Source organism: Mustelus asterias, chromosome 12 (assembly GCF_964213995.1).
Source record: "Mustelus asterias chromosome 12, sMusAst1.hap1.1, whole genome shotgun sequence".
NCBI classification, from domain to species: domain Eukaryota; kingdom Metazoa; phylum Chordata; class Chondrichthyes; order Carcharhiniformes; family Triakidae; genus Mustelus; species Mustelus asterias.
In genome coordinates this window covers 96,551,364-96,571,183 of record NC_135812.1, presented here as the reverse complement: position 1 = coordinate 96,571,183, position 19,820 = coordinate 96,551,364, and the positions used below count along the sequence as shown (strand labels likewise).

At 42.1% G+C, this 19,820-nt stretch overlaps 1 protein-coding gene across 3 annotated transcripts in view; it reads left to right on the top strand.

Moving 5' to 3' along the window:
• The window catches only part of cog1 (component of oligomeric golgi complex 1), a 47,291-nt gene that overhangs the window by 881 nt on the left and 26,590 nt on the right, over positions 1 to 19,820 (top strand). For 2 of the 3 annotated variants that reach the window (XM_078225655.1, XM_078225657.1), the window contains exons 2-6: positions 2,571 to 2,815; positions 7,157 to 7,338; positions 7,564 to 7,734; positions 8,985 to 9,141; positions 17,797 to 18,007. In XM_078225655.1, the coding sequence (XP_078081781.1) occupies positions 2,571 to 2,815; positions 7,157 to 7,338; positions 7,564 to 7,734; positions 8,985 to 9,141; positions 17,797 to 18,007 (966 nt within the window). The remainder of the gene's footprint in view (positions 1 to 2,570; positions 2,816 to 7,156; positions 7,339 to 7,563; positions 7,735 to 8,984; positions 9,142 to 17,796; positions 18,008 to 19,820) is intronic. The other variant, XM_078225656.1, reaches the window with a different exon arrangement.

Genomic DNA, 19,820 nt, shown 5'->3' with positions numbered 1-19,820 from the left:
TATTTACTATTGTGCCATTCCTTGTTGCAGCTTATTTATTATTCTTGTACTGTGTATTCCTTATTGCAGCTTATTTACTATTGTGCCATTCCTTGTTGCAGCTTATTTACTATTCTTATACTGTGCCATTCCTTATTGCAGCTTATTTACTATTGTGCCATTCCTTGTTGCAGCTTATTTACTATTCTTATACTGTGCCATTCCTTATTGCAGCTTATTTACTATTGTGCCATTCCTTGTTGCAGCTTATTTTTCTACTAAGTTTTGACAGGGTAGATGCTGAGGGGCTATTTCCCCGGCATGAGAATCTAGAACTAGGCGGCCAGAAGCAAAACACTGCGAATGCTGGAAATCTGGAATATAAACAAAAAAAGGCTCGACGTGCACACAGGATTTGGCAGCATCTGTGACCTTTCATCTGGTCTAAGGGACATAGTCTTTGGATAAGGGTCAATTGTTATTCTTTGGAACTCTCTATGCAAAGAGCTGTGGATTCTCAATTGAGTGTTTTTAGATGTTTGGGGAAAAGTTAAAGTTTATTTACTAGTCACAAGTAAGGCTTACATTAACACTGCAATGAAGTTACTATGAAATTCCCCTGGTCGCCACACTCTGGCGCCTGTTCGGGTCAATGCACCTAACCAGCACGTCTTTCAGACAGTGGAAGGAAACCGGAGCATCTGGAGGAAACCCAGGAGAATGTGCAAACTCTAAAGTTGAAGAATGTTGGAAAAGTGAAGATGAGACAAAAGATCAACCATAATTTTATTGAAGGACGTACCAGGCTCAAGGGTCTCTCTGGCTTACTCCAGCTCCCTATTTCTTCTTTTCTCTCCACCCTCCATCCCACTTGTCTCTTCTTCGTTCTGGTGCAATTTTGACTTGTGTCTAAAGCATATAGGCTATTACATTTTTTGTATTCATCAATTTTCAGCTAAAATGTTTTTAGTGTTTTATTATGACATTAGCAAACACCTATCTCATCCAGCATTTACAAATTGTTTTAATACTGTACTTATAGCATTGTTATGTTCTTGGTTAAACGTCTCATGCTATTTAACTGACCAAAAGAACAGTATATTAGTTGTACAGTCAGGGGAGGTAACCTGATTAATGTATGGCCAAAGAGATTAGCTTTTGGGATGCTTTTGAAAGAAGAACAAGGCATACTAATGTGAGTGGAGTTGAGGGAGAGGATCCTAATTTATAGTATAAAGAATGCTGTGGATGATAGATCCTTGGGAGTTAATATGAGTTTGGATGCAGGCAGCAGTGTTTTAGGCGTGTTTGTGTTTTATGTAGAGCGATCCTCAAAATATTGGCAAAGTTGATCTGACTGACCATAATGTTGATTTCAGGAGGTGGTATGGGCAGAGGTGGATATTTAAAGCTAACAGTGCATGAAATTGGATTTATAAAGCAACTTTTAACGTAGAAAAACCCGACCAGTGTAATTATTTTTAAAAATTGTACCAGATAAGGAAACATTAAAAGAAGTGAACAAATGCTTTGACCAAGATTTATGAAAGGAATTCCAGTATGTTGCTTTGGTGGTGGAAGGCATAGGAAAGGGGGAGACGTACAAGGAGTTGGCATCAAAAAATTTCTGAAAGGCTGCTGCAGGGCTGGACAATGTTAGAGTTCAAGAGTGAGGACATGGAGGGATTTAAACGCGAGTTTAAGTTTTTTTTTGTAGGTTGACGGGAAAGGGTATGGGCAGCATAGTTTGGGATGGGCTTAAGTTAATGACAAGTAGGAAGAGTAGTAAATTGACCAAGATGCTTTGGAACAGTTGAGTCTGGAACTAGCAGGTGCATAGATGAAGGTTTTGAAATTGGATGGAGTGTAGTTGGTGTTATGAAGGTGATGTACGTAGTCTATGGGAGAGATTACATGGGGTTGGAAGCTCGCTGATGGGGTGGGATGGTTGTTGTTGAAGGTTGAGAATGGAAGTGAATCAAATTGCAAAGGAGAAGGACCAGGTGGACAACTGTCATTAGGGAGTCATCTTTCACTGCCATGGTATATAGTTTGATGTTTTAGGTTATCAATGCATACGTAGAGTTCAGAAATAAACTCCAAGGGAAGGGTGGATTTAGGATCGAAGCTGCATATTTTATGGGAGGAACTGAAAAGGCATCGGTTTTGCTGTTTAATTGGAGAACATTCTGGACTATTTATGACTTAATGTGGGAGAAAAAGGCAGCAAATAATAGTGGTGGTAGCTGGAAACAGAATCCATCAACATGAGTAGAGTTTAGAGGGACAGCACGTTGCTGAGGTAGGGGAGGGGAAGCCAGCCAAGGCACCTTGGACCATGGGAAGTAATCAGACTCCAATGAAAAACAAGTGCAGGATATGTCCTGATGATGAGACAGGTCAGGGGAAAACTGAGCAAAAGTAAAAACAACCTGTGATACACAACAGATCAGTCAGTGTCTCTGAAGGGACAAGGCAGGCTGTAAATATGACCAAGGCAGGCTGTAAATATGACCTGGGCAGACTTAATCTTTAAACAATGTTACTGAGTTAAATGGAGACAGTGATTTTTTTTTGTATTTCTGCTTCAGGCTCAGCAACAATCCCAGGAGAAATTCTACAATATGGCAGCACAGATCAAACTCCTTCTGAATATGCCAGAGAAAATTTGGAGTGCCTTAGAGTCATCACAATATCTCCATGCTACTCAGATGTATCTGCTGTGCTGTCACATTCATAGTATTCTCCAGTTGGACTCCTCGGGTTCCTATTACAGTCCGGTCCTGGCCCGCTTTCCCATCCTTGTTCGACAGGTAGCAGCAGCAAGTCACTTCAGGTTAGTTGGTCATGAATAAAAAGTAACTATCTTTGGCAGTCACATACAATTTTAATATATTTGCATTGTTTTAATACCAATTTTAAAAGGTTTGAGTAGGAGTGCTGCTGTGTTTTTAAAATCACCTTTTAGATGTTTCTGCATCTTTCCAGTTTTGGCTGTATAAGTGTGAAATTGTCTCCCTTAGAAGATTATCATAGTTTAAAGTCAGGTTTGTTAAATGACAGCAATGTGCAATTGGAATTAATCTTGTTGGTTGTTGAAAGCATTTAGAAAGCCCAGGCAATGTTTACATATGTCAGCGACAGGTCTAAGCTTTCTCATGGGTGGCACAGTGGTTAGCACTGCTGCCTCACAGCGCCAAGGACCTGGGTTCAGTTCCCAGCTTGGGTCACTGTCTGTGCGGAGTCTGCACGTTCTCCCCGTGTCTGCGTGGGTTTCCTCTGGGTGCTCCGGTTTCCTCCCCCAGTCCAAAGATGTGCGGGTTGGGTTGATTGGCCATGCTCAATTGCCTCTTAGTGTCAGGGGAACTAGCTAGAGTAAATGCATGGGGTTATGGGGATAGGGCCTGGGAGGGTTTGTGGTCAGTGCAGACTCGATGGGCTGAATGGCCTCTTGCACTGTAGGATTCTATGAAATGTCTTGTTCTAACGGTCTTTTTGAAAAGACGGTGGCAAATTCTGTACTTGAACTTCATGGATCAAAAAGGCAGAGTTTCGGACACAACACAAGTTTGCAAAAGCTTCCACAAAACAGGACAAGAGCCATTGCCAGAGTTCAATTAATACAGAATACTGAGGTCTGACTCTGGCATTTAACTCCTTGTATTGTGAATACAAACTGAAGAACTGTGATGTTGTGATGTTGAAGGTGGCTTCTATTGTTAAGTAGTTATTAAATCATAGAATCTCTACAGTGCAGAAGGAGGCCATTCGGCCCATCGAACCTGCATCATTGACAATCCCATCCAGGCCCTATCCCCATATCTTCACATATTTACCCCGCTAATCGCCCTGACGCTAAGGGGCAATTTAGCATGACTGTTGGACCTAACCTGCACATCTTTGGACTGTGGGAGCACTCGGAAGAAACCCATGCAGACATGGGAAGAATGTGCAAACTCCATACAGACGGTCATCCATGGCCAGAATTGAACCCAGGTCCCTGGCACTGAGAGTTAGCAGTGCTAACCACTGTGCCACCCAAATCACTGACTGAAAAGTAGTTTTTGACAAACTTCAGTAATCTCTCTCTTCTAAGATTACTGATTTTCAGTCACCATCAATTACTTTACCTAGTGGGATAGATCTGCAACTACAGAAATAAAGACGGGCTTATCAACAATGTCAGTTCTATGATGGAGCATCTAACTCCATCCAACTGATTTGAGACACCCGTATCTGGAGTTAGATATTTGTGACTGAAGAGAGCATGGTACATTTGTGGAGAGGCGATTGTGCAATTTGTTACCATAGTTCTCAACCGCATTGTATAACATTGAAAATACTGTGATTTTTCCCACAAAGTTTCCAATTCTGCGATGTACTTGCAATGCTTTGGTTGCTTCTCTTTCAAACAATGAGTTAACTGCTGTAGAAAGTTGCATCATGCTCCTGTGAAGCAGCAAGGACTATTTTTACTATTTTGAAGGTGCTATCTAATTCATCTTTGTGGTGTTTTTATTATCTACCACACTGATGTGAGATTATTCATGTCATTCTATACTGAAAAGTCATCATCAAGTTAGGCTTCCCCATCTCTTTGTTCACCTAAACGTTCCCATTTACGAAGGCATTATGTTGATTTACTGCAGAACTGGCAAATAAGGACTGTAAGACAGGGCCAATCTGTAATTTGTTTCAGGATGTAGTGCTGTGCAGCATTAGATAGGATCTTGCTATTCTGAGCTCATATTGATCTTTGGATTGATGTTTTCTATTGATTGATGGAGTGCCAGGCAGAGGCAGCAACTTCCTGAACAAGGCTGTTCCTGTTTTTTTGCTCTGTATTGAAGCCAAACATCACGCTTGGCAATTTTCTCGAGGTGCTGTTACGGCCAATATGGGAGGAGTGCACAGTTTCTCGAGCCCCACTACTCCACAGGTCGCACCATAAGTGTAAATGTTAAATTCACTCACTACATTGGCCGGTTGTTTACCTTTGCTGTTGTTAGACCCAGAATAAAAGAGACCTTAATCAGGCTTCTTGCTAACAAACTCAAAATAATAGGATTTTTATGAAACGAAAAAATTTTTAATGAACAAATTGCAAAACTGATTAACATACAGTTTGTAATCCAGAAGTGTAGTGATTTGCCCATTTTACTATCCCAATGAACATGCAAAGGACAAGACAAATTGGGTCTCTGCAGAGGTTGGAGTCAGGGAACACTTTATGAAAAAGGGTAAAGTTCAAAAAGGTCTTGACCCTGTTGGATTTTGTGTTCCTGTTTGCAAAGATGGTGCACTAGTCACAGTAGTTGTCTGGAAGCCCTTTCCAAAGAATCCTCGGTGCAACACGGTCTTTGTTATTTCTTTCTTGTCGCAGTTCCACAGGCTGCCAAATGCGGACAAGTTATTCTAAGATGAGAATTTTCTGGCTGAAGGTGAATACCCACTCTGGACTGCAGGCAATACAGGGAGAGAGGAGCAAACTTTCTTCACAGTTTGCTCTCAAGACACAGAGTTTTAAGAAGAATGTTCAGTCTGTTTATTCAACCAATCAGCAGGAGCCAACAGCCGTTTTTAAAAATGTTAACTCCAGTATTAGCTCTTATCTGCCTAGGTGTCTTGGTCTTTGGATTTAGCTGAAGTCATGTGGTTTATTTGGTGGAGGATGGTGGTAAAATAGCTCAGACCCAAGTGAACTTGTAACCTTTTTAAGAAAAGCCCTTAGGGGAGTGTCCAAATAACTCGCTGTCCTTTTTTTTTTACAGCATATAGTTCTTGGAGATGTAGATTCCTAACAATACCAACAAGTAACTGCACAGATGTGAATGAGATGTGCCAGATACTTCTTTGAGTGCTTTCAGAAGATTGGGAAACATAGCTAACTTTGGATCTAAGTAGATGTTACTTCACAAAGAATGACTGGTTTCTCTCTTTATGCTTCCTGGTTACTCAGAACTGATCAGAATTATTCGTCTTGGTTTAGATGATGTGGCAAGAATTTTAAAGTTGTGCGAAAAAAAATTCAGATATGAATGGTGAACAATTGTCGGGAAAACTTTCCTTTCTTTGTCAAGTCACTAGGCCCAGCAGTCTTCAAGGCACTTAATTGCAAACCCCAAATATTAAAAAATATACTAAGCCATGCTTGGGTTTTGAACTGTACTTCTGTAAAAGTAGCTGTGATGGGTAAGGTTACATTCATTTCAGGACTTTCAGAGGCTTTATGAACAGAAAGGAATCACACGAAAGGCCATAAATAAAGCTATAATGTAAACATTCAACATATATGCAGAAATGATGCTGCTGACTGACATGGCTACCTGTTTCCAAAGCCAGATCATGGAGAATTTATGTTCTTTCCTTCTGTATATTAAAAATTATCAGGTTACAGGGTTCTTAAGATAAACACAAGTTCTCATTCCTTGGCTGATCCAGTTAGTGGGGTTATTTCTTCATCAACCAGAAATCCACAGTAGGATGCTGAATGAAGTTCACTTGGGTTGTACAATTCACTTAATATCGGGCACAAATCTCTTCACCAGCCCCACAACTAGTGTGACACACTATACCGGACTGGGTGAAAATTATATTCCCATCTTTTAGTGCAGCATTCTAGTAACTGCACGTATAGGTGTACCCATTAGTTTACCAATTTTGCAGTGATATTACAGCTGAATAAAATAAATAATTTCCTTTTGAATTTAAAGAAGCTATAGCACACAGCTGCCTTTTGAATCAGTTGTCGTTAGTTTGAATTTGACATTCTCAGTCAGAGCGATCACAAAGATTGTTGGTACAAAGCAGCAGTAGACAGTTTCGAACTCCTGATGGTGGCATTAAAGTTACTAATATAGAAGAGTTGTAGTTTTATAGGTCACAAGTGGAACTTGAAGTGGTTTAATTATTGAATGCAAAGTGCAGATATTCATGACCTTTCCATTACATGATCAGAAATGAGCACAGTCTTAAGATCTTACATTTCATTGCTTCTTAATTATTCAGTTCTGCTTCTTCATGGGAATAACTTAGCCTTGGTCTTGCTAAATCACAAAACAACCCCTCTGGTTTTTAGTGAGAGCTGGCATGCCAGCGTTAATTATTTGTGAAATGAAATGTTCATTCTATTATGAAATGGAAAGAATACAGTTTCTAAGTCTATTTTTTTTTCTAGGGCATCCATTTTACAAGAGAGTAAAACACTTCTGAAGGGCCGAGCAGTATCAGACCAAGCTATTGCAGAGGCTCTTTGTTCCATTATGCTCCTGGAAGACAGTTCACCCCGCCAAGCTCTTGCTGATTTCCTTCTAGCGAGGAAATCAGCAATTCAGCAGTTACTTAGCCAACCCCATCATGGTGAGCACTGGACCTTGTCCTGTTTCTGTAAACAAAAAAGGAGTCATTGTGTTTGAAACTAACCTTTGGATAAATGAAAAAGCAAAACTGTGTGTTTATTGTAATCAATTATTAGAGTTGATCCTCATGGATTAAGAAGTTCTATCTTAATGGTACTTTTTAAAGATTGAAAGGCTAATTCACATTTTGAAGCTTGCAGAAATTAAATCGTGTTGTGTCTTTTAGGTGCTGGTATTAAGGCACAGGTATGTTCACTTGTTGAACTGTTAGCCACCACGTTGTATCAGGCTCAAGCTGTATTTTATACACCGACTGAAGGAAAAGTGCCAGATACAACACTGACCTGCAGCCTTCTCTTCACTACTTTGGCATCCATCACAAGTGAGTCTCCAGCAGGTATGTGGGGGGGGGGGGGGTCTCCTTGTCATTTGCTATTAAAAATTGTTTCTAAACTTGTAAAATGCCTACAGAATTTTTCCAAAACTTATCCTTTTTGATCACTGACTGACACCTCTTTAGTAATTGACATCAGAAGTGGATGACAAATGGAATAAACACCGGCTGGGGTGTGGTGACTAGCATTGTTCTCGAGGGTCCCATAGGGTGGCACGATGGCAGAGTGGTTAGCACTGCTCCCTCACAACGACAGAGATCCGGGTTCGATTCCTGGCTTGGGTCATTGTCTGTGTGGCGATTACACGGTCTCCCTGTGTCTGCTAGGGATTTCCTCTGGGTGCTCCGGTTTCCTTCTACAGTCCCAAGATGTGCAGGTTAGGTGAATTGTCCATGCTATATTCTCCCTCCGTGTACCCGAACAGGCGTCGGAACGTGATGGAATTTTCACAGTAACTTGATTGCGAGTAGGGGATTTTCACAGTAACTTCATTGCAGTGTGAATGTAAGCCTACTTGTGACTAATAAATAAACTTTACTTTTTACTTTATTTTCTGTTATTTCCTCTTTTTGTAAATATGTAACTACTTTTTGTAATGTAAAATTCTTGAATACGTTTTGCTGTCTGGTCAAATAGTGAGCATAAACTCACTTTCCCAAAGGATTGCTGTTTTGTATCACATTGGATAGAGATAACCATACAGACTAGGTTGGATTATGATCTGGGCTGAATCAGTTGATAATTCTTGGTGGGAATGGGAATGAGTTGTACAATTGGACCCTGGGAAGGGAAAAACAGATTTGGTTCAAGCTCATGATCATTATCCAGTGACTCCTTTTGAAAAAGCTTGCATGTTGGTCACTTGGCTTTTTGGCATGGTTGGACTTGGGTATTAAGCCTCCTGTGGTCCATTGTATGGTTTCTGTCAAGAATGATTGCTCACATGAGATATTAGAGGGATACGAGAAATCTTAGAAAGATACTGCAGCCTTACTTAGCACATAAGTCTACCAGGGTTTAAAAGTGGCCGTATAACTCGGAGCTGATTGTTCCTGCTGCACTGCAGAAAACACTGCTGTATAACAATAGCATTGATTCTGTGTCTCGTCGCAAATCCCAGTCATGTGAGAGTAAATCCAGTTCCCTGAGGTAGAAGATCACTGCTTTCAGGCAGAATGGGTTTGGAAATACAGGAGAGAATATTTGTTTGTATGCACAGGTAACTAAACACCTCTTTGTTTGACCATTGCAGATAGAGGAATCTCAGTGTTAAAAGAAGAGATGAAATCTGAGACCTGGTTCAAATATTTACCACCTTCTATTGTGGATTTTCAGCCTCCTCTGAGGACTCTTGCTCATCCAATAAACCGTGATTACCTGAGAGACACTCTTCAGCAGTGGATCAACATGTAAGCAACTGGATTTTATTTAGATGTTGATGAACACCAAAGAGCAGAAACCAGTGACATTAAAATGAAACACTGGATTAACTGCCAAAAATACTTTTAACAAGAAATGTAAAGAGCTTGTGCATTTCTTCAATTCCAAGATTAAGGCCAATGAACAGTTTTTACTGGCTTCTCCTGTCTTTTCTCCTTGTTGCTCTTTACTCTGAACTTCCAGCAATGTCTGGTTGCTTTTCTAAATTATTTAAAGAAAAGCTAGAGTAAAAATATATTCAGATGAAGTCAGTATTGGGCCTTTTAAAACTGAAGAGCTGTCCATGTGTTTGTGTGTATGCATTGATTTGATTTATTATTGTCACATGTACTGGGATAGAGTGAAAAATATTGTTTATTGCGTGCTATACAGGCAAAACGTACTGTTCATAGAGTACATTGGGGAGAAGGTGCAGGCTGTAGTGTTGTAGTTACAGGTAGGGTGAAGAGAAAGATTGGCTTAATATATGACTACTAATTACACAATTGTTTAGTGCTCCCTCTAAGATGCACTTGTGCGTGTGGTCATGTAGCAATCTGGAATGTGTCTCAAATTGAAATAAACAGACTGCTGTGTTCTTCAGGAGAAATTCCAGCATTATGTCTCATGAATTTGTTAAAAGTGCAAATTGCCCAAGGACAGAAAGTCCTGTACAGAGGAGTTTGTAGCCTGCACAATGCAAAGAAAATGTAGAGGAACATTATACTTGCAACAATTTTTATTTATGCGAAAATTTTACTGGAGAAATCCAATTCTGCTTCACCCTACAGAAGTAAAACATTTTTTACTTATTCTATTTATTAAGTTTTAACAACAATCATAATGAATAACAGTGCAGAAAATAGCTTAATGTACCGCAATGATTTGGACGAGAAGTGGGAGGAAGAAGGATAAAAGGTGGAAGAAAACTCCCTTAAAGGTAAATAATGAGAAAGTTAACAACAACCATAGAACAGATGTTTTCATATGAAATAATATGTACAATCTCATTGGGGTCAGTTTTATATGAAAGTAGAGAGCTGTAGTTCCTCAAAATAATCTAGGAAAGATTGCCAAGCTACCTAAAATCCACCAGTGGAACCTTTTATAGTGAACTTTATTTTCTCAAGTTTAAGATCAGGTATCCAATTAGTAAAAGAGGATGGGGCAGGCTGCTTCCAATTTAATAGCATAATGTACCTAGCCAGTACCATTGAAAAGGCGAGTCTGAATTTTTGTAAGAGGAATGCCATTTGGTTCCATTCCAAAGAGTGCTGTAATAGGAAAAGAATCAATGTTTGTGTTAAAAATATGAGAGAGTGATTTAAAAGTGTTTGTCTAAAACAAAACCAATTTAGGAAATGACTAGTATATTTGAAGTAGAGGTGCTGGGGCAGTATGACACTTAACACAAGTTTGATCAAAATTTGGATGGATCTTAGATAATTTAACTTTGGAAAGATGGATACGATATAAGATTTTAAATTATAGCAAGCCATATCTTTAGATACAGATGAGAAATGTACACGAGGAAGAATAGACTGCAAGTTTTCTTCTAAGACTGAATCAATGGCAACAATTCTCCCCAAAAAATTCTAAGTGTACAATTCGTGTAAAAACTGGAGTTAATCCCATTGGTTTTTTTTCAGCGGGGTTTTTTAAATGAATAGCCACACTGCACTGCAGAGTGCCTCAGCGTGAATCATGCTAAAAAGCTGTGGGTGGGGCCTGTTCCAGCTGGAGAGGCTGGCATTATAGCGCTGAGTGGGCCACTGCACATGTGCCGATCTGCCAGAGCCGAGATTGGCGCATGCGCAGAAGCCCGCACTGCCAGCCTCCTGATTGCTGGCCAGCTCACTGGCTGCGCCTCTGGGCATGTCTGGGCCAGCCTCTATCTCCCCCTACCCCCTTGGCAGTCCTGATGCTCTGACCCTCGGGGAAGAATGGACCCCAATATCTTGCTCCTAAAGCGGCATGGTGGCACAGTGGTTAGCACTGCTGCCTCACAGCGCCAAGGACCCGGGTTCAGTTCCCGGCTTGGGTCACTGCCTGTGCAGACTCTGCACGTTCTCCCCATGTTTGCGTGGGTTTCCTCCGGGTGCACTGGTTTCCTCCCACGTCCAAATGGACGTACTGGTTAGGTGCATTAACCATGCTAAATTCTCCCTCAGTGTTCCCCATCATGTGCCGAAGTGTGCGACATGGGGATTTTCACAGTAACTTCATTGCAGTGTTAATCAAAGCTTACTTGTGACACTAATAAATAAACTTCTAAAAAAGAGTTTTTAAGGTAGAAAGCAAATGGCAGTGCAGTGAACAAATTAGAGAATATAATTTGAAAATGAACATCCTAACAAAAGGATTTAATTTTAATATATCGAGCTGTGAGTTCGGGGGCAAAGAAAGAAACTGAGCAATTTTTTTTGCGCTGAAAATCTCTGATTTGTGAGTAACGGAAGAAGTGTGTGGGGGCAGGTCAGATTTCTAAAAGAGAGTCACAAGAAACAAGGCTGTTATCAATGGGTAAGTTTCTTTTTTAATATGATCTGAATACAAACTGGCATTTAGTTATGAAAATATATCAGCATTTAGTCTTACTAGATCACCACATGTGGGAGGCTATAGTTCATTCAGTTGGAAAGCCCAAAAGTTCTTCCTTCCAACATCCATTTATAGAACATTACAGCGCAGAACAGGCCCTTCGGCCCACGATGTTGCACCGACCAGTTAAAAAAAAACTGTGACCCTCCAACCTAAACCAATTTCTTTTCGTCCATGAACCTATCTACGGATCTCTTAAACGCCCCCAAACTAGGCGCATTTACTACTGATGCTGGCAGGGCATTCCAATCCCTCACCACCCTCTGGGTAAAGAACCTACCCCTGACATCGGTTCTATAACTACCCCCCCTCAATTTAAAGCCATGCCCCCTCGTGCTGGATTTCTCCATCAGAGGAAAAAGGCTATCACTATCCACCCTATCTAAACCTCTAATCATCTTATATGTTTCAATAAGATCCCCTCTTAGCCGCCGCCTTTCCAGCGAAAACAATCCCAAATCCCTCAGCCTCTCCTCATAGGATCTCCCCTCCATACCAGGCAACATCCTGGTAAACCTCCTCTGCACCCTCTCCAAAGCCTCCACATCCTTCCTGTAATGTGGGGACCAGAACTGCACACAGTACTCCAAGTGCGGCCGCACCAGAGTTGTGTACAGTTGCAACATAACGCTACGACTCCTAAATTCAATCCCCCTACCAATAAACGCCAAGACACCATATGCCTTCTTAACAACCTTATCTACTTGATTCCCAACTTTCAGGGATCTATGCACACATACACCTAGATCCCTCTGCTCCTCCACACTATTCAAAGTCCTCCCGTTAGCCCTATACTCAACACATCTGTTATTCCTACCAAAGTGAATTACCTCACACTTCTCCGCATTAAACTCCATCCGCCACCTCTCGGCCCAACTTTGCAACCTGTCTAAGTCTTCCTGCAAACTACGACACCCTTCCTCACGGTCTACCACACCACCGACTTTGGTGTCATCAGCAAATTTGCTAATCCACCCAACTATACCCTCATCCAGATCATTAATAAATATTACAAACAGCAGTGGCCCCAAAACAGATCCCTGAGGTACACCACTTGTAACCGCACTCCATGATGAATATTTACTATCAACCACCACCCTCTGTTTCCTATCCGCTAGCCAATTCCTGATCCAATTTCCTAGATCACCCCCAATCCCATACATCTGCATTTTCTGCAGAAGCCTACCATGGTGAACCTTATCAAACGCCTTACTAAAATCCATATATACCACGTCCACTGCCTTGCCCCCATCCACCTCCTTGGTCACTTTCTCAAAAAACTCAATAAGGTTAGTAAGGCACGACCTACCTGCCACAAAACCATGCTGACTATCACCTATCAATTCATTACTCTCCAAATAACTATAAATCCTATCCCTTATAATTTTTTCCAACATCTTGCCGACAACAGAAGTGAGACTCACCGGTCTATAATTCCCGGGGAAGTCTCTGTTCCCCTTCTTAAACAATGGGACAACATTCGCTAACCTCCAATCTTCTGGTACTATACCAGAGGCCAACGACGACCTGAAGATCAGAGCCAGAGGCTCTGCAATCACTTCTCTTGCCTCCCAGAGAATCCTTGGATAAATCCCATCCGGACCAGGGGATTTATCTATTTTCAGACCCTCCAGAATATCCTGCACATCCTCCTTATCAACTGTAATACTGTCTATTCTACTCCCTTGCAACCCAGTGTCCTCCTCAGCTATATTCATGTCCCCTTGCGTGAACACCGAAGAGAAATATTGGTTCAATGCTTCACCAATCTCCTCCGGTTCCACACATAACTTCCCTCTACCATCTATAACTGGCCCTAAACTTGCCCTAACCAACCTTCTGTTCTTGACATACCTATAGAACGCCTTAGGATTCTCTTTAACCCTATCCGCCAAAGTCTTCTCATGTCCCCTTTTAGCCCTTCTAAGCTCGCTCTTCAACTCCCTCTTAGCCAATCTAAAGCTTTCTCGTGCACTACCCGAGTGCTCACGTCTCATCCGAACATAAGCCTCCTTTTTCTTTTTAACCAACAAAGAAACTTTTTTGGTGCACCACGGTTCCCTAGCCCTACCAATTCCTCCTTGCCTGACAGGGACATACCTATCACAGACTCGCAGTAGCTGCTCCTTGAAAAAACTCCACATGTCGGACGTTCCCAGTCCCTGTAATCTCCTAGTCCAACCTATGTTTCCTAATTCTCTCCTAATAGCCTCATAATTACCCTTCCCCCAGCTAAAACCACTGGCCCGAGGTTCATGCCTATCCCTTTCCATCACTAAGGTGAACGTAACCGAATTGTGGTCACTATCACCAAAATGCACACCAACTTCCAAGTCTAGCACCTGGTCTGGCTCATTTCCCAGCACCAGATCCAATATAGCCTCACCTCTAGTTGGCCTGTCTACATACTGAGTCAAAAAACCTTCCTGCACGCTTTGAACAAAAACTGACCCCTCTAACGAGCTAGAGCTATAACAATTCCAGTCAATATTAGTCAAGTTAAAATCCCCCATAACAATTGCCCTATTACTTTCACTCCTAAGCAGGATTGACTCCGCAATCCTTTCCTCAACCTCTCTAGAACTTTTAGGAGGTCTATAAAAGACTCCCAACAGGGTGACCTCTCCTCTCCTATTTCTAATCTCCGCCCATACTACCTCAACAGATAAGTCCTCATCAAACCTCCTCTCTGACACTGTGATACAATCTCTGACCAATAATGCTACCCCTCCCCCTCTTCTACCTCCTTCCCTACTTCGACTAAAACATTTGAACCCCGGGACCTGCAGCATCCATTCCTGCCCCTGCTCTATCCATGTCTCTGAAATAGCCACAACATCGAAGTCCCAGGTACTGATCCACGCTGCAAGTTCACCCACTTTATTGCGAATACTCCTGGCATTGAAGTATACACATTTCAAACCCTGCTCCACCCCACCTCTGCAATGCCGTGCATTGCAGTCCCCATCCATGCATCCCTCACTTTCAGCCCCACTACTCAGGATCCCTCCCCCCCCCCGAATCAGTTTAAACCTCCCTGCATGGCCTTAGCAAATTTACCCCCCAGGATATTGGTCCCCTTCTGATTAAGGTGTAGACCATCCTTCTCATAGAGGTCACACCTTCCCCAGTACGAGCCCCAATTGCTTAAGTACCTGAACCCCTCCCTCCTGCACCATCCCCTCAGCCATGAATTCAAACCTTCCCTCTCCCTATTCCTCTCTAAACTATCCCGTGGTACAGGCAAGAGTCCAGAGATAACCACTCTGTCAGTCTTGGCCTTTAGTTTCCACCCCAACTCCATAAATCCCTGCCTAATATCCCCTTCCCCTATCCTCCCTATGTCGTGTGTCCCCACATGTACAATAACTTGTGGTTTATCTCCCTCCCCCCTAAGAGTCCTGAATACCCTGTCAGACACATCCCGGACCCCAGCCCCTGGTAGGCAACACACCAACCCTGAGTCCCTACCTTTAGTTCCGACCCTCCTATCTGTCCCCTTAATTGTGGAGTCCCCAATCACAAGGCCCAGTCTTTTACAGCCCCTAACCACCTGAGCTTTCTCACTCGGCTCACCCCCAGAGATCTGCTCTCTATGCTCAGTTGATTCCTCCTCAACTGTAGCCTCCAGCACCGAAAACCTATTATGGAGGGGAACCGCCCCAGGGGATTGTCTTCCCGATTGCTTCTTACCCCTCCTCCTGGCATTGACCCAAGCCTCATTTCTAGGAGTTACTATTTCTCTATAACTCCTATCAACTTCCACCTCCGCCTCCCGAATTATGCGGAGTTCCTCTACCTCCCCCTCCAGCTCCTTTACACGCTCCTCCAGAAGCTGCAATCTAATGCACTTCTTACAACTAAAATCTCCTGAAACACTACTGGATTTCCTCACCACATACATCCCACAGGAGATGCAGCATACTGCCTGAACTGCCATCCCTGAAGCCATTACCAGCAAGAAAAAAAGAAAACAAAAAACTTCCCCACACTTATAATTAGGTTAGAGGAGGATGGAAGGGTGGGATCCTCTACCAGTGTAGAGGATCGGGTATCTCCTCTGCACCAATTTATAGGGCTAGGGGCGCGAGAGAAAAAAAAAAACTACTACTGAGGGGGAACCACCCAGGTAACTGACTTTTAAAGTTAAAATAAAAACCCTTCCCAGACTCCTTTGCTGCCCACTTCTAGTTTTCACTTTAAACTTGAAAAACTGCTGTTAAAGTAAAGGCCAAAAAAATACACACACTAGCTGACTAATTAAATAAATAAACAATTCAATTAATCCAATTAATCTCTTACCAGCACTGCTGCTTTTCAATCACCCCTCTCAGCTTGCTCCAGTGGATCAATGAGGGGGAACCTCCCAGGTAATTTGGTTCACCCTATGTTACATCCCCTCATCAACTTAAGCCCATAACCTCTGGCACAGAATATAAAGAGGATTGCATATTCTGCCAACGCGGTGCATGCACAGTTGCACCGATATGATGTCATTGCAAGTAATGGGTTCCATTTATTGGTGATGTCTGTGGATAGCATACTTCTGATTTCACTATTTTTCAGTGAAGCGACCTAATCTATTTGCAATTATTTAATTTTAAGTTGTCTAATCTTGGTCAAAAGTTCATACAATTACTTCACGGGATTCTAATTTTCATTGATTCTCTCTAGCAATGCAGTATCAAGCTGCTGTCTTATGCATCACAAGAGGCTGACAAATAAAAGCAAGCAAAGACAGAATGCAGGGTTATTTTCCCCTCGCAAACTCCAAAATGTCTCCTATTCTTTCCCATTGAACATAAGAGATAAAGTTGATAGTATACTGTTAGATAGATGTCTGAAGCTGGTGACAATGGAAAAATTGATTATTCCAGAAAGTGGTGAAGCTCCGGCACAATTGGATTGTGAAACAGTCCTCTGTGGTTTGTTTGGCACTACACTGCTTTAATTGTACTATATATTTCATTGCATTGGGAGTTTCATTTTTTGAAAGAAAAATAAGGTGGACTTTTTGAACTTGACTGGTTTCTATGAATGTGTGGCAAAATACAGCTTTAATCACCCTGGTACAAAACAAGAATCTGCAACAAATGAACACTGGCTCCTGTCCTTAAATCAAAGCTATACACTGGGATCCAGTGTCACTAGTTTTCTGCTCGTGCGCAGGTGTGTATCAGTGGCCATCTTTGTGGGGGCAGACAGTGTATAAAGAATGCTGCCATTGAATCAAGTTGATGAAAACTAATGCTATTGTAACAATGAAATGTAACACTGCAAGAAACTAAGTTGGAAATTTTATTCACAGATACATTTTATCTCAATCCTCCCTCCGGTACCATGCCCTAAGAAGGTATTAGCGACCATGAATTTCCATTAGATTGGTTCATGATTATGCTTGGCAAAGTACTGCAGTGATTTGCCATTGCCTTCTGCAGAATGGCTGAGCAGCTGACTCTCCCACTCTTACTGCTTACCTTCAGGCGTATTGGAAAGATTTACAGACTTAATTAAACTTTTGGCCACATTACAAACTCTCCTTCCATAGCCATCAAGTTTGAAGTGGGCCTTGAAGCTGGAGTTTCTAGCCCTGGGACATAGATCGTACCTGCTGTGCCAAAAGGCCTCCCATTATCCTATCCCAATAGTAAATTACATGCTTGGCTGGTCCTTGGGCTCAGCTTTATTGGATAAGACCATGAATTTCTGTAATGTTGGGACTATAGATGATTATAAATTCTATTTTGTTCAAGCTGGCAATGGATTTGGGAGGGATTTTCGAGTTTTGTCCTCCAGAGCCACCGAGTAGTCAGACGTGTATTTACATCATGATAGTCAAAATGGTAAAATAGAGTGGGGAATATTAGTGCAGTATAGCAATTGAAAAAGTTAGATGTAGACAGAAATGAATAGCTAAGGATCATGCAAACAGGAAGTAAAATTTGTGGAAGTGTGTCTCCTATACTCAATTTTTAACAATATTTGGATTTAGTGCAATGATTTAATTTTTTAATTCTGATTTAGACTTTAACTTTTTTTTAAAGGTGTAAGGAAGACATAAAGATGGGAATTGGAAACCTGTTGGTCTATGTGAAAAGTCTGAAGGGTCTTGCTGGAATTCGAGATGCAGTGTGGGAACTCCTGACGAGTGAATCAATAAGTCAGAACTGGGAAACTGTGTGTTACCGTCTACTGGAGAAACCTTTCTCCTTCTGGGAGGACTTCCTTCAGCAGCTCTTCCTTGACAGACTGCAGGTAGATAACATCAAGCCATATCAGAATAAATGCAAATGACTTTTGTGCTTTTTGGTGGTTTAGGTTCTTTCTCAAACTGGTTGTAACCTGCAGCTAGTGATTTCTGAAGTTTTCAGTTTTATAGATAAGTCCCCTGGGCTGGATGGGATTTATCCTAGGATTCTCTGGGAGGCTAGGGAGGAGATTGCAGAGCCTTTGGCCTTGATCTTTATGTCGTCATTGTCTACAGGAATAGTGCCAGAAGACTGGAGGATAGCAAATGTTGTCCCCTTGTTCAAGAAGGGGAGTAGAGACAACCCTGGTAATTATAGACCAGTGAGCCTTACTTCTGTTGTGGGCAAGGTTTTGGAAAGAATTATGAGAGAGGATTTATAATCATCTAGAAAGGAATAATTTGATTAGGGATAGTCAATACGGTTTTGTGAAGGGTAGGTCATGCCTCTCAAACCTTATTGAGTTCTTTGAGAAGGTGACCAAAGAGGTGGATATGGGTAAAGCAGTTGATGTGGTGTATATGGATTTCAGTAAAGCGTTTGATAACGTTCCCCACGGTAGGCTATTGCAGAAAATATGGAGGCATGGGATTGAGGGTGATTTAGCGGTTTGGATCAGGAATTGGCTAGCTGTAAGAAGACAGAGGGTGGTGGTTGACGGGAAATGTTCATCCTGGAGTTCAGTTACTAGTGGTGTACCGCAAGAATCTGTTTTGGGGCCACTGCTGTTTGTCATTTTTATAAATGACCTGGATGAGGGCATAGAAGGATGAGTTAGTAAATTTGCGGATGACACTAAAGTCGGTGGAGTTGTGCACAGTGCGGAAGGATGTTGCAGGTTACAGAGGGACATAGATAAGCTGCAGAGCTGGACTGAGAGGTGGCAAATGGAGTTTAATGCGGAAAAGTGTGAGGTGATTCACTTTGGAAGGAGTAACAGGAATACAGAGTACTGGGCTAACGGTAAGATACTTGGTGGATGAGCAGAGAGATCTCGGTGTCCATGTGCATAGATCCCTGAAAGTTGGCACCCAGGTTGATAGGATTGTTAAGAAGGCGTACGGAGTGTTAGCTTTTATTGGTAGAGGGATCGAGTTTCGGAGCCATGAGGTCATGTTGCAGCTGTACAAAACTCTGGTGCGGCCGCACTTGGAGTATTGCGTACGGTTCTGGTCGCCGTATTATAGAAAGGATGTGGATGCATTGGAAAGGGTGCAGAGGAGATTTACCAGGATGTTGCCTGGTATGGTGGGAAGGTCTTATGAGGAAAGGCTGAGGGACTTGAGGCTGTTTTCGCTAGAAAGAAGAAGGTTAAGAGGTGACTTAATAGAGGCATACAAGATGATCAGAGGATTAGATAGGGTGGACAGTGAGAGCCTTTTTCCTCAGATGGTGATGGCTTGCACGAGGGGACATAGCTTTAAAGTGAGGGGTGATAGATATAGGACAGATGTCAGAGGTATGTTCTTTACTCCGAGAGTAGTAAGGGCGTGGAATGCCCTGCCTGCAACAGTAGTGGACTCGCCAACATTAAGGGCATTTAAATGGTCATTGGATAAACATATGGATGATATTGGAATCGTGTAGGTTAGATGGGCTTTAGATTGGTTTCACAGGTCGGCGCAACATCGAGGGCCGAAGGGCCTGTACGGCGCTGTAATGTTCTATGTTCTAACTCAGCACTACAGCCCATCGTGTTAACATGCCAATTTAAAATTAGACCCAGCCCCTACTTAACAAAAAAATCACCAGAAGCCATATATTAAAAAAAGAATCAACAAACTTGATGAACCCTTTAAGTGAGTCACAACCCTGGCTGT